General features: G+C 46.0%; 1 protein-coding gene and 1 non-coding gene across 2 annotated transcripts in view; both read right to left on the bottom strand.

The window, feature by feature from the left end:
* Trs33 (trafficking protein particle complex subunit Trs33) overlaps positions 1 to 14558 on the bottom strand; it is a 120892-nt gene that overhangs the window by 27074 nt on the left and 79260 nt on the right. The window contains exon 3 of the mRNA XM_068348083.1: positions 8973 to 9174. Within this exon, the coding sequence (XP_068204184.1) occupies positions 8973 to 9174 (202 nt within the window). The remainder of the gene's footprint in view (positions 1 to 8972; positions 9175 to 14558) is intronic.
* On the bottom strand, positions 2725 to 2843 carry LOC137618567 (5S ribosomal RNA). The gene has a single exon (XR_011039767.1). It is a non-coding gene; the product is annotated as a 5S ribosomal RNA (ribosomal RNA).

Raw genomic sequence — 14558 nt, forward strand, 5'->3', positions numbered from 1 at the left:
TATGACGCTCCTTGGAAGTCTCGAAAGACTTAAGCAGGTCTTGGAGATCTTTGTTATTAGAAAGATCCAAACCCCTATGCCTGAAAACAGAAGCTAACATGCTTCTGTAGCCTTTAATGGTGGATGCAGAGAGGGAGCGACCGTTTCTCAGATAAAGCAGAAAATCCGCAATCTGCGCTACAGAGGCACTGGAAGAGGAAATAGAGGAGGACTTGCACCAGTCTCTAAATACCTCCCATTTTGACTGATAGATCCTGATGGTAGAGGATCTTCTAGCCCTCGCGATCGCTCTAGCTGCCTCCTTCGAAAACCCTCGAGCTCAAGAGAGTCTTTCGATAGGCTGAAGGCAGTTAGACGAAGCGCGGGGAGGCTTTGATGAAATCTCTTTACGTGAGGCTGTCGCAAGAGATCCATCCGCAACGGCAGACTTCTTGGAACGTCTACCAGCCATAGAAGTACCTCTGTGAACCACTCTCTCGCGGGCCAGAGGGGAGCAACCAACGTCAACCTGGTCCCTTTGTGAGAGGCGAACTTCTGCAGCACCTTGTTTAGGATCTTGAAAGGTGGAAAGGCATAAACGTCCAGGTGAGACCAGTCCAGCAGGAAAGCGTCTATGTGGGCTGCCTCTGGATCTGGAACTGGAGAGCAGTAAGTCGAGAGCCTCTTTGTCAGTGAAGTCGCAAAAAGATCTATGGTGGGTTGACTCCATGTCATCCATAGCTTCTCGCACACAGTCTTGTGCAACGTCCACTCCATGGAGATGACTTGTCCTCTTCTGCTGAGGCAGTCCGCCAAGACATTCATTTCTCCTTGCACAAATCTCGTCAAAAGAGAGATGTTACTTGCCTTAAATGGAGTTCCTTCTGATCCGTGGACCAAAGACCTGAGCATTCCAGACTGTTCAGTGGAGCTCCCTAACCCAAATCCGACGCATCTGAATACAACACATGGTTTGGGTTCTTGATCGCAAGAGAAAGACCTTCTCGAAGTCTTATGTTGCTGTCCCACCAAGTCAGACATGTCTAGACTGAGTTGGAGATTGGGAAAGAGATACTCTCTAAGCCCTTCTCCTTGTTCCAATGGTTTAGGTGAAATTGGAGAGGGCAAAGGTTGAGTCTCCCCAGAGAGATAAACTACTCCAGCGATGAAAGAGTTCCCACGAGGATCGTTCAAACTCTTACAGAGCAACTGTTTTTCTCTTGCAAGTGACGGACTTTTAACAGAGCTTGTTCCATTCTTGTGGGAGACGAAAAGGCCCGAAAAATTCGACACTGTATCTCCATTCCCAAATAAAGAATAGTCTGGGATGGAGTACTGTAAGTTACGACTTCTCTACGTTCACTATGAGACCTAGCTCCTTGGTTAGGTCTAATGTCCATTAGAGGCTCTCCAGACAGCGATTTAATGACGACGCCCTGATTAGCCAGTCGTCAAAATAAAGGGAGGCTCTGAATCCTCAAAAAAATGTAGAAAGCTTGCTACATTTTGCAAGAGCCTTGTAAAAACAAGAGGAGCAGGAATGAGGCCGAAGCACAGTGCTCGAAATTGGTACACTACTCTCCCGTCCACAAACCTCAGATGTTGAAAGTTTGGATGAATCGGGATGTGGAAGTATGCATCCTGAAGGTCGAGAGAGACCATCCAGTCGCCTTCCCTTACTGCTGCCAAGACAGATTTGGTAGTCTTCATCGTGAACCTTGTCTTGAGAATGAACACATTGAGCGCACTTACATCTTAAGTACTCCTGCAGTGAACGTGGCTGCCAGATCATTGGAGCCATCCCTGATAGCCTTGTTCATGCATGACATAATTGTACAGCAATACATTGACAGCTGGAGGCTTAAAGCTCCCAGGGACCAATCCAACAAATAAATACTTCAAACGCTTGAAAAAACTCCTAACAGGAGATGGTCTAGCTCTGAAGCAGACCATAAAATCTTGGAGCGTCTCATGGCTAGACGACGAGGAGAGTCCACTAGGCTTAAGAAGTCTCCCTGGGCAGAGGCAGGTACTCCCCAACCGAGAACTTCTCCTGTGTCACACCAGACGCTTGAGCGAGAAGCTAATTAACAAGGAGGAAAAGCAAAAGTAGACTTTCCTAAACTTCTCCTGGATTCCAACCAGTCTCCCAGTAAGAGCATGGCTCTCTTGGAAGAACGAGAGAGAACTGACTTCGTAAATGTAGGAGTCGAAGAAAGTCATGCCAAGAGTAAACTCAGACGGCGGAGCAGCCGTTACAAAACGAGTAGGACAAAATTTCACTAAAGAAATTCATAATTATAAAACAAGGGATTGTTGGACCACCCTAGGTTACTCCTCTTCTGAATGACTCCCCAAAGGTACATTAGTTGAAAGGGGGTCATCAACTTCTTCAGAAGGCACATCATCTGATAAATCTAAAGTCTTGCAAGAAGGAGATTTATATTCAGAATGACGTGAAGGAAAAGCCTGACAGGCTACAGCAACTTGTATATGAACAGAAGTTAAAGTTGGAGGGTCGATGTCACGTTGTGACTGCAGAGAATGTTATTCTACTACACGTCGTGACAGAAGTAACTGACGTTCAAACGTCCCGTAGTAACAGCGGTGACTGCTGTTCGATGCTATATCGTGACTACGGTGACTGACCCTCGACGTCACATCATGTCTACGGTGTCTACCGCTCAACGTCACGTCGTGTCTGCGGTGTCTGCAGCTCAACGTCACGCTGTGACTGCAGTGGAATGCCAACAGCATCTGGTGTTCCCAGGAGGTCACCCATCCAAGTACTGACCAGACCCAATGTTGCTTAACTTCGCTGATCGGACAAGAAGCGGTGTTTTCAACGTGGTATGGCCGTTGACTGACGTTCAAAGCGATCAAAGTTACATCGAGATTTATGCTCCGCATCTCGTTTAACAGCAAAGCTGTCACTAGGGATAACGTCAGCGTGACGTAACAAAGCTCGTTTAGAAGGTTGAAGACCTGAAACACGTATCCCAGAACCGTGACGTACAAAAAGCAAAGGATCCCTTCGCACAGGAACAGGATCGAAAGCTTCTATTAAAGAAGAAAGCTTTAACAGCATATCTTGCAAAACACTTAACTTCGGATCAACCTGTGACTGCGGTGGCTGACGTTCAAACGTCACGTAGTAACAGCGGTGACTGCTGATCGATGCTATATCGTGACTACGGTGACTGACACTCGACGTCACGTCGTGTCTACGGTGTCTACCGCTCAACGTCACGTCGAGTCTGTGGCAGAAACGTCTGTACATGAACGTCATCGCTATGAACGGGACTCTCATGATGACTACAGCTAGGACGTTGAACTTGTTCTGAAGGAACTAATAAACGTTTCAACCGTCTCGAAACCTTACGCCCAGGCTTTTAAAGAGACGAATCATCGGAAGACGAGGAGAAACTTCGTCTCTCCTGTCTTATGGCAAGGACGTGCTTGACGAGCAACGTCTGATACCTTTGAGGGAACGTCTGTTCGTTGGTTTACACCTCTCACTCCCTTAAGTCCTACGACATTCCTTCTCCCTGGTGCAGGGGAGCCTGAAAGAGGTCTCGGACTAGGCAAGCGACAAGCACGAACAAACGAACCCTCCGCAACACTGAACATGTTTTACGCACTTTCTTCACTGATATCGCATTTTTTAATAATTTCACATTAGACATGAATAAAGCTGATTTCTACCTGAAGCACGCAATTCTCCCTTAAATCAAAAGGTTAGAATTGCGAAATAAGTCGTATAATGTAAGCACATTAGTACAAAATGAAACACACATGTAAAAATCAATAAACATATACATATATATCGAATAAAACGGAAATATATAAAGTTAAAAAGATCAGTGACTGGGGATGAGACTAAAACTAGTTCACTAAGGACTACGTTTTCAATCTCTTACCGTACAGTGCCTTGGGATGAGAATAAAAACTAAAACGTTTTATCCTCTCTCCCCGTACAGAGACTTGGGACGAGAGTAAAAACTTGAATCGAGAACAACGTTACTCGCTCCCAAACTCCTTGTACAGAGACTTGGGACGAGAATAAAGATCGGATCGTTCTCTCTTTCTCTCTCTCTCTCTCTTGTCACTCACAAGAGAATGGCATACTCACTCTTTGTCAATAACAGGTTATTTGACTAAAGGAAAAAACTAAAAGGACTAAGAAAATTAACATGTTCCTTTAAATTAGTATCCAAAAAACTTCAGTTTGAAAGAAGAATGAACAAAACATCAAAATCGATTTACTCTTTCTGCAAAGTGAAACCGTGATTCTCTCTTTCTCTATCGTAACGATAGAGCGCAAACTGCGTAGCATAAATAAACCAAACGTTAGTTCATCTTTGAAAAACAGCACGAAGACTATTCAAAGAATAAATTTCTTAAAATATTTTCTAAAAATATTCATCTCATCAATCTAAACAAAAATAAAAGTTGAATGGGCTCAACGTTGTTTAACTTCGTTTTCCAAGTCAGGACCGCCTACAAAGAATAGGCAAAGGCCGCTTATAAACAAAAACATAAAATTTATCTCGGTGTTTAGTATAAATGGAAAGCTAATCGAAGAGGCCTAATAAAGGCGGGTGAGATATAAAATATATAGAGGTAAATCTATAAATATCAACAATAATTTATAAAGTGATAAAATAATTACTAAAAGCCTTTAACACACTTCCGTACACTGAGGGAAGGGTCGGCCATCTTTTCTCTATGGAAAAACCAGAGCGAGATTAAAAAAGCAAGGGCAAAAACTTTTCCTCTCCCTTCAAAAGCATTCTTTTGAAGATAGTATTGAATAATCCAACACGGCGAAAGCAATAAAACCAAAACCAAGTACTTCACCAATTCGGTAGAAAACTCGAGGTCTAGCGCGAGCGGAACCAGTGTTGTCTTTAACACCGACAGAGAAGAACTGATTTGGTTGAGAAGTATATGCGGTATCTGGCCGATAGTCGGCGCTGGTGGGCACACCCAGCAGCCTTCATGGCGATCGCTCGCGAGTTTTTGGAATCTGTCGACCATCGGAGACGTCAGCTATTTATATATTCACCGGCTAAGTTTAATATTTAAAAACTGTATGTTACTTAAGGTGAACAATTGTAAAACAGAAAGTCTATGGATTCCACAATTTTTTTAGGAAACTCATAACTACTGGGGAAAAAAGTCTGTGGAGTAACCTGCGATGGAGAAGATTGAATTAGGAAAACTTTAACCACCTGATGTCATCTAGAAGGGAAGAAAACGGGGATTTTCTAGTTGTTTGTGGTAACGTCGATATTGAGTCGGCTTTGGGAAGAAAGTAATATAAACATCAGAGAAGGTTCATAGAAATAATTAGAGGATCAGTACAGTAATGGATTTGCATAACCAGCCCTCCCATATTTTGATAACTACAACTATAGGCCTAATTGATAGCTGATTGGTCAGAAGTATTTTTGCCCAAATAGCATCATTGTTTTCAAATAATTACAAAGTAATGTGAATGAAAACTTATTTACTAACCTAAATTTCTCCCTCAAAATATATGTTTTGTCAATAAATAATGTTAATGAATAAAGAGATTATAAAACATCGTGATGGTAAGCCTAAATTTAATAACAACACCCACCAAAGTCAAAGACAGAAGCTTGTTTTCGGATGCATGCTACATAATTTTGTAACTTCTCACAAATTTTAACACAAATTGGGATAAATTATACAAAGCATGGGAAAAACGTTATTATAAACTTTCTCTGAATGCCAGAATCTACTTTAAAACAGGGAATTAATAAAACTTGCTATTGGTGAAAATTGCGGAAAGGTAAAAGGAAAAGCCTTGGATTACTGTCAAACACAGAAGGGTATTACAGTTGTAACTTGGCGGTGAAATTATGAATATTTAATTGTGATTTTTAGGCAATTTATGGAACAATACAGTATCCTCAAACCAAAACTAGTGCTATTAATAGATTATAAACCTTTACGAAAAAAATAGCAAATCCTTTCTATACGGACTTACATCATAAGCCCATCAATACCACCGAGTGACCTATGATATTCGTGTGATCTTGCTGCTCCATCTTGGACCAAAGCCTCGACACCAAATGTTGATGCATCCGTGAAGAGCAAGAACTCTGAAGGAGGAATTGACAGAGGGCATCCTTTTAAGAGGTTTAACTTGTCCAACCACCACTGAGATCCTTTAAAGACTTTTCCTAAAACAGAACTAGCAAGAGCAGATGGTCCAGGAGTTAGGATCAATGCTGTTTCAGTTCCCACTAAAGAGACCAGAGGTGGAGGCAACTGGAGGCCACTTAGCACCCTAGGTGTCCTAGTATGTTCTGCCACTGATGAGCTCGTAGGTGGGGTAGACGAAGGAAGGGTAGATCTACCTCCTGAAACCGGAAAATTCTTTCCTGGATTGGAAACATCTTCCCAACTTCTGTGTCTATTTCTACACCAAGATACATCAGCCTTTGTGTGAGTGTTAATACAGACTTCTATTCATTGACCATGAACCCCCGATCTTCACAAAAAGAAAAAAAGCCTGTCCCGGTGGAGGAGAAGGATGTTCTCTAACTTGGCCACAATCAGCCAGTTGTCCAGATACCAGAGGAGACTAATATTGTTGCCATGTGCTCACACTGAAACTAGAGTAAAAACTCTAGAGAAGACTTGAAGGACTGTAGACAGGCAAAAGAGTACTATAAATTGGAATACTCTGTCAGCTACCACTATCCATAGCTACTTCCAAGAGGACGGATGGATCAGAATTGGGAAGTACGCATCCTTCATGTCTACAGTGAGTATGAAGTCCAAGGCTGTGATCGTTTGCCTGACCGTTGCTGTCGTCTCCATCTTGAACGGAGTCTATTGCACAAACCCATTCAAGGCTGAGAGCTCGATGACCAGTCTTCAACCTCCAGAAGCCTTCTTTACAAGAAAGAATTGACTATAGAAGGCTGGGGAACCATCATAGACCTCTTGAGGGCACCCTTCTCTAACATGGCCTGAACTTCTGCTTGAAGGGTCAAATCTTTCGGAGAGCCTCGGCGATAAGATGCCGATATCGCTGGTGTTGGAATCAGAGTTGATGAACAGGAGAAGGTGCCCAGACCAAAGTATTTCCAATGTCCAACTTTCCGCCCTATAAACCAACACCTCCTCCACTTGATCTGCAGGCATCCTTCCACTGGTGGCATTGTGGGAGGATTGCCCCCTAATCGAGTCTTTGCTCTCTACCCTATTTCACCCTTGAAGTTGGAAAGACAAAAAGGGCTGATTCTGGGTCTTCTTCAGGATGAAGACCTGAGGGAAGATGGTCCCCTTCTGAGCCAATTTACAAGGCTGCCTTAGCCTTGTTGGAAGCAGAGGATTGCAGTGTTTGGAAGGACATGGTTCGATGAAGAAGAGTGTCCTGCATGTCCTTTCCCTGTTTCTCTGGGGCTGCTTCAACATCCTCTGCAGGGAAGAGTGAAGGGCACTTGATCAATGAATTTGGCAGATTTAATCCTTCTGGGACCATTTATTGGCTGCCTGGTGCATCGGGAACAGCTCTAGCCCCTCTAAAGACAATATTCTTAAGGGCTCTTTTCTTGTCAGTGTCAGACAAGTTCTCTCTCTGTGTTGGCTAAATAACTGACAGTTCCTGACCAGAGGTCAATTCAAGAGGCCAGCTGCACAGTGACCATACCCGTTGCATCAAGAGGTGAACACAGGTGAAATACATCTGGATGAGGCACAAGATGGAGAAAAACGTGAAGGATAGCACATCTGGTGGGCGAGGCACGTTGGGATGGGCGTCAGAAATCGAAGCGCGGCTGGTTGAGGCATGTCTGGTGGGAGGCAAGTTGGGGTGATGAACGTTGAGGTGAGGCGTGTTGAGGTGAGGCGCATCTGGGAGAGGCGTGTGAAGCCTAGTACATCTGGTTGAGGTGCGTCTGGTGGGTGAGGCACATCTTGGAGAGGCGCTAGGAGGTGAACCTCGTTTGGTTGAGGCACGTGATGGAGATGTACATCTGGTTGAGGCGTGTGGTAGAGAGTGTCTCTAGAAGATCCTGCTGACCTTTGGGATGGAAAAGAGGAGGCTCGTCTAAGATCCTGCGAGCACACTCCAAGGAGCTGGTGTACTTTGAAGGACTTCTTCTATGGTGGCAAGGGTCAGGCGCTTGCTTGGAGATCCTCTGGGAAGGAGACGAAAGGCATTTCCCTAGGGAAGGGCACCTGGGAGACAAGTCTCTCTCTGAAGACTTTAAAGGTGGCTAGGAGACAACGACAGGCTTCTCTGATGACACCGAAAGACCAAAATCCTCTGAAGCCGGAGCTGCAAGATGCTCTGGGCAGTGTCTAGGAGAAAGTGCGCGTTTCAACCAGTCCTCCTGAGGAGGAGGCCCAACCGTTTTGCTAAGAGAAACGAAACGACCACCTTGCCCCAAAGTTTGCTCGAAGGTTCAAGGACCACCACTCTTACTCGATTGGACAGAATACCAGGGGTGGAAGAAGGAAGTCGAAATGACTTCCTTTTTCCATGCTGAGGGCGAAGTATCAGTGAGCCAGCAGTGGCTAGTTGCCTCCCCGCTACTAGCAGTTAACTATTGGGCAGTAGTTGACATGTTATAATTTTAAACTGACGTATTCCAGCTTCACTGTTATCATTCTCCTACATAAAGGATGAGTGTTTGTATTTGTGTAGGAACAAAGATCAATTATTAAAGTTTGTCAAAATTGCAGCCAGTGAGAATATCTGTCCTTATTGATAGCTACTATCAAAGTGACTACAGTACTCGGTGAGTAAGTAGGAGACGGGGGTTCCCCACTCCCAGTAGTAACTACTGACCACCTGTTTACACCTCGTTTTAAAATTTTAACTGCCATGTATTCCAGCTTTGCTGTTATCTCTCCTATGTAAAGGAAGCATGTTTGTATTTGTACTGGAATAAAGAACTAATCTTATTGGGGCTCTACTGAAGCTGACTCTTTCCCACAAGAAAACTTACTCTAGGTGCATACTGCAAATACTGCTTCCCTGCTGCCATATGGGAGAGAAAACGAAAACGATTATCATGTAGGACGTAGACACCCTGATGATTTGTCCTTAGGTTATCAATCTGCTTTTTATAAACTGTTACCCACAGATCCTTGCATATATATTTCATTATGTCTAGTTCATCTTTGTATCGACCAGATTCTCTTGTTAATCTGAAAAGAAAATGAAAAATTCTTTGAGCTTGGAATTAATCTTTTTATCACTTATGACAGCAAAATTCACGTCAATACCTTTCAAGATTTCAATCACATTCTTACATGAACACCTAATTTCCTTGAAAGAAGCAATTACTAACAAAATGTTATTTTGATAATAAAATAAATTTTTGAATATACTTACCCGGTGATTATATAGCTGCAACTCTGTTGCCCGACAGACAACTCTACGGTAAAAACTCGCCAGCGATCGCTACACAGGTTGCGGGTGTGCCCAACAGCGCCATCTGTCGTCCAGATACCCAGTACTCAATAAAAACAAAGACTCAATTTTCTCCTCGTCCCACTGCGTCTCTATTGGGGAGGAAGGGAGGGTCCTTTAATTTATAATCACCGGGTAAGTATATTCAAAAATTTATTTTTTGGGCTCAAGCCATGGCGTCCTGATGGAAGGTTCCTGTTTGGTAGCTTCCTTGGGTATAAGACTACTAAGATATTCCCAGAGAATTTAACCACAGGTTATCACAGAATTCTAACTTCTGGAGCGAGTATCTCAAAGGTTTCCCTTTAAGACATCGTAAAACAACAGGGGACACGCATGTCTGGTCGTGCCACATAGCTATCTCCACCCCGAACAGAGTTAACGCTTCGGTGTGTAAGGGCTGAGAATAGCTGGGAGCCGTTCCACAGCTAATCTCACTCGTGGCTACTACTGATACTCGAGACGTAAACAAACGGACGCCATTGCTCTAATGACGTCACGCGCGTCTTTATCCTTTGTTTAGTAGCTGCCCTACTGAGACGGATTTTCCCTTGTGTGAACTTTATCGTTTTGCATCTTCGCTATGTCGTTACCTTCAGCCTCGCCTTCTTCTGGAAAGTTGAGTACAAGGTTCCAGTATTGTTTAATTAAGCTCTGGCCGTAAAGTAAATATTATTTCGCGAAATAATTGATGTTTTGTGGCAGAGCTGTGCCTCTACCGGACCCGCCATTTTATGGCGTCGTTGTTGTTTTGCATGTCTTATTTAGTTAGCCACAACAACGCTTCCGGCATTATATACTAATCGAATACATTAGTTTATTTAGTCTTCATAGCTAGGAACTTTTATATCGTGTTTAGACGCTTTTTATCGGTCATCGATTGACCTCATACCAGTCGGCTACTATAGCCCCCAGGCCAGGAGCCTATATACAAGTGTTCATGCATGATTTATCAGTGATCCTAGACTAAGTTATGAAGATAGTGGCATTATTATTTTACAATACTTTTGACTAGTGATGCAAATGTTTTCGCCTTCAGGGACCATATAGGGGATAGGCTAGTCAGTGATTCTTTCTAGCCTAACCTAACCTTAGGACCCCTATATGCTTCCTTCATCCCCTGCCTTGGCACTCCCTCTATTTAGCCTTGATCCCTTTTCTGAGTAAAGGGATTTATTGTCTAATAGAGTATTTTATCGCCTCTCAGTCCTCCCTAAAGGAATGAACCCCCTTTAGGATTGCGTCTGAGAGTGAGGTTAGGCTAGCCTACCTCTATGGCTAGGATAGTCTACGACTTTCCTGCGATAGCGATACGTCTTCTTCCTTGCCTAGTTCAGGACTTTTAGCCCTGATCTAGGCCGGGTTAGGAAGGTTTCTCTGTTCCATGCTGAAACTGTACTCTTGCACCGTTTTAGCCGATCAGCCTATTCTTAGGTTAGGGAGTGTCCTCCCTTCCCTTTGTGGCCGCTCTGGTACAGAAACCCTTCCTGGGAAGACCCCTCTCTTCTCCCTCCCCACCTATCTCTTGTATAGCCTAGCCTATGCTTAGGTTAGTTTATACTCATCTGTCCCCTGTCCTACAAATCCTCCTTAGGGTGGAAGAGTAGGGCTACCCGAGCTTCCCTGTGCTGTCCGCTCTGGTACATATACCTTCATAGTGTCCTATAAGGTTAGTTACTAGTGTAGCTCTGCATAGGGGAGTCTCCCCCCCCCCCCCCTCTTGGGTGTTCCCTAGTCCTCCCTTGGGCTACCTGCTCCCGGTCCCTAGTGACCCCTGCTTATGGATGCTAGAGCCTGTCTCTATCATGGGTACACCCCCTCAGGGAGGGGGAGGGATGTCTGGAACCCTGACGGTACTTCCTGCATCCCTTCCTCCCTCCCCCTGTCTCTCTATCTATCCGGGTGCCGGTCTCTTGCCGCCTCTACTGCCGGCAATACCTGCCTCCCTCTTGGTGACTTCCCTACCCTTGCCGCCAGCCCCCCGTGTACCGAGGGACTGCCGGCTGCCGCCGGCTACTACCGGCGGCTCTCCTACTCCTATCTATTCGTCCGCTTGCCGGTCGATCTCCGGAGTGCCGGCATATACTGCCGGCAACCCGATACTACCTGTACCATCCTTACCCCAGTCACCAATCCGGCATCCTCCGGCTGCCGGAGCCGCCGCTCCCTGCCGGCGTGCCGCCGTTGTGCCGGCGGCCGCCATCCTGGTATCTAACTGACTTTGAAAATTGTCTGTTCTAGTGCCAGAATCTATGCTGGAGCGAGCTCCGGCGTGCCGGCGGCTTGCCGGATGCCCCGGAGGCGTCAAGAATACTTGCACCCCCTCTCTGTAGCTATCATAAGACTAAGATAGCCCTACCTTGCAAATAGATAAGCTGCTTTGCTTCTAAGATCAGTACCTAGTACTGCTCTATTAGTGATCATGCTGTCTCTTTACATTCTTCTATTTCCAGCATGCTATGTGCATCTTAGCGCGGCTGGTTGCCAGAAGCAGTTACCCTTAATGAGGCCTTCTGGCTCTTATCTGGGAACCGAATGAATTCGATCCCAACCTTGTCCTTGGCTTTCCATGGAGTTCCAATATAATGGGAATCCTAGGAAACTATATCCAATGATCTCGGTCATTTGGATTATCCCAGGACCAAGCCTATGGTAACCAGCCGGGCGAGATGCATGGAGCGTGTTCTCCTTTACTGTTTCATTCTCTATGCATCACACCTTCCTTAAGTTAAAATTAATGATTAATATTAACTTAATTTAAGAGCCATTCCTATGACTCCCCCATACTCATTTTCTCTTTCTTCCACAGGAGGAGCAGATGAAGTGCGATTTCGCCTACTGTGCTGTGAAACGCTCGCAGTTTTACGGACATACGGCGTGCAGGACTCACGCCCCTTGCTCAGACAAGAAAGGGGATTGGAAGTTCTGGAATCCACTGGAATGTACGGTCTGCCAGGCCTACCTAGTTGAGGCCTTCCATAACCCTCCCTCAGCGGAGGTTAGAGACATTGCTCGTGAGAAACTGCGCAAGTGGGTGCGTGGTTTTCAGAGAAATGCTACTGGACCGTACCTGGCCACCGAAGAACTGAGGTCCCTGTTGTTCCCTAAGGCCTCCCCTGACTCAGTGGTTCCAAAGGAAGCAATCCCCACTGTCCAAATTTCAGTGGAACCTGATGTGGTCATGGCTCAGTCCATGCACGAGTGTCGTTTGGATTCCGAGGATGATGAACGGATCTCTGACGTCTCGGAAGACACGGAGAAGACGCTTATGGCTCAAGGAGCCGAAGAGGACGAAGACAAGGTGGAATACACCGAGTCGGAGATTGGAGCTACTCCCTCGTCCATCCCTCCGCCTACTCCTACACCGACGGAATTGTCCCTTCCGTCTACCTCCTCGACCCCGGATCCTTCCTCTTCTACCCAAGAACTGATCCGACTGATTAGAGCTGTCATGGACGACAGACTGAAGGAGAACCAGGAGTCCATCAGGTCTATGATTGGATCCAGAGACACGAAGAAGATCTCGGTCAAGGATCTCCCAGCTTGCTCTCATGCCAACCCGTGGAGGTATGCAGAGCATATGGTTATTGCGACCGGCAGGATCTTTGTTAGTGACAAGATCGGCACGGTCCCGTTGGAAGATGTGGAGTTCTTCCCAAGCTTCGAGGCCTACCCGGACTGTTACGTCCGACTTCGTTCCGAACCTGCCTCGAAGGAGGAGACCGAACCTAAAGAAGAGATAGTGTTCGATCTCGCAAAGGCCCAGGCTATGCTAGCCTCCGCATTTAAGAGCAGGGGCTTTACCTGCTCTAAGCTTCCTGCCTTGAGCAAGAAGCATCCTACATATGTCGCACCTGACACTGCGATTCTTCCATTTTTGGAAAAGGCCTTAGCTGCATGCCTTAAAGCGGCGGAAGAAGGAAAACCCTGCCCTGCACTGGAGGAGTGCAGACCCTTCTCCATCGTGACACCCCCTGACACTAGGCAATGGAAAGATGTCCAACATACTTTCGTCGTGGGTAGGCTCGATCCTGACGTCGCCGGACGTCAGTTTAATGAAGACCTCCCTAAGCTCAACGATCACCTCCTTCGCCGGGAACAAGACACGAAGGAGAGGCTTGCAGCATCGCTTTCTCATCAAGTCCAACTTGAAGTAATGGCCTGTGACACAGCAGTACCTGATCACTACATGGTACTGGCCAAATCCCACTTACTCACGGTAATGAAGGACTTGTACCATTTCATAAAGGCTCGTAGAGCCTGTCGTGAATTCGTGTTTGTCGGTGCCACCGTGAAACACGAACCCCGGAGGCTGATTTCCTCCAACATCTGGGGAAAGCACCTGTTTCCTTCTGACCTTGTCAAGGAAATAACGGACAGAGCCGCCACGGAGAATAGGAACCTTCTCCACAAGTGGGGCATGTCCAGAAAAAGGAAAACCTCTCAGGACGATGGACCTCAGCCTAAGAGAAAACCTCAGAAGCCGAAACCCCAGCAACGTCAACAACGACGTCAGTTTCCGGGACCCGCTACCTCCCAAGTGGTTGCCCAACCACAACAGACCTTTCAATTGGTCCCCCAACCGGTGTTGTCACAGTCACCGGTCTTCACCCCTGCCTTTGAGCAGCCATCCACTACCTTTCATGCCAGAGGTAGAGGCTCGTCCAGGGGTGCAAGCAGAGACGCCTCTCGTCGTCCCTCCAGAGGTAGAGGAGGAAAGGGAGCTAGCGGCCGAGGCAACAAGTCCTCGGGACACCAGAAGCAATGAAGTGCTTCCGGTGGGAGGAAGACTCCGCCAATTCCAGGATCGTTGGACCTTCGATCCTTGGGCACACAGCATCATCAAGAACGGTCTAGGCTGGAGTTGGGTGCAACCACCCCCAATCTTCCAGCGGTTCTTTCAACCATCAACCCCCATTCTGGAAGAATATGTTCTAGACCTCTTGAACAAGAAGGTGATAAGGAAGGTAAAGTCCACCAGGTTCCAAGGGAGACTGTTTTGCGTTCCCAAGAAGGACTCAGACAAGCTCAGAGTCATTCTGGACTTATCCCCCCTCAACAAGTTCATAGAGAACAACAAATTCAAGATGCTGACGCTTCAACAAATAAGGACCCTTCT

The sequence above is a fragment of the Palaemon carinicauda genome, chromosome 24 (genome assembly GCF_036898095.1).
Source record: "Palaemon carinicauda isolate YSFRI2023 chromosome 24, ASM3689809v2, whole genome shotgun sequence".
NCBI lineage: Eukaryota > Metazoa > Arthropoda > Malacostraca > Decapoda > Palaemonidae > Palaemon > Palaemon carinicauda.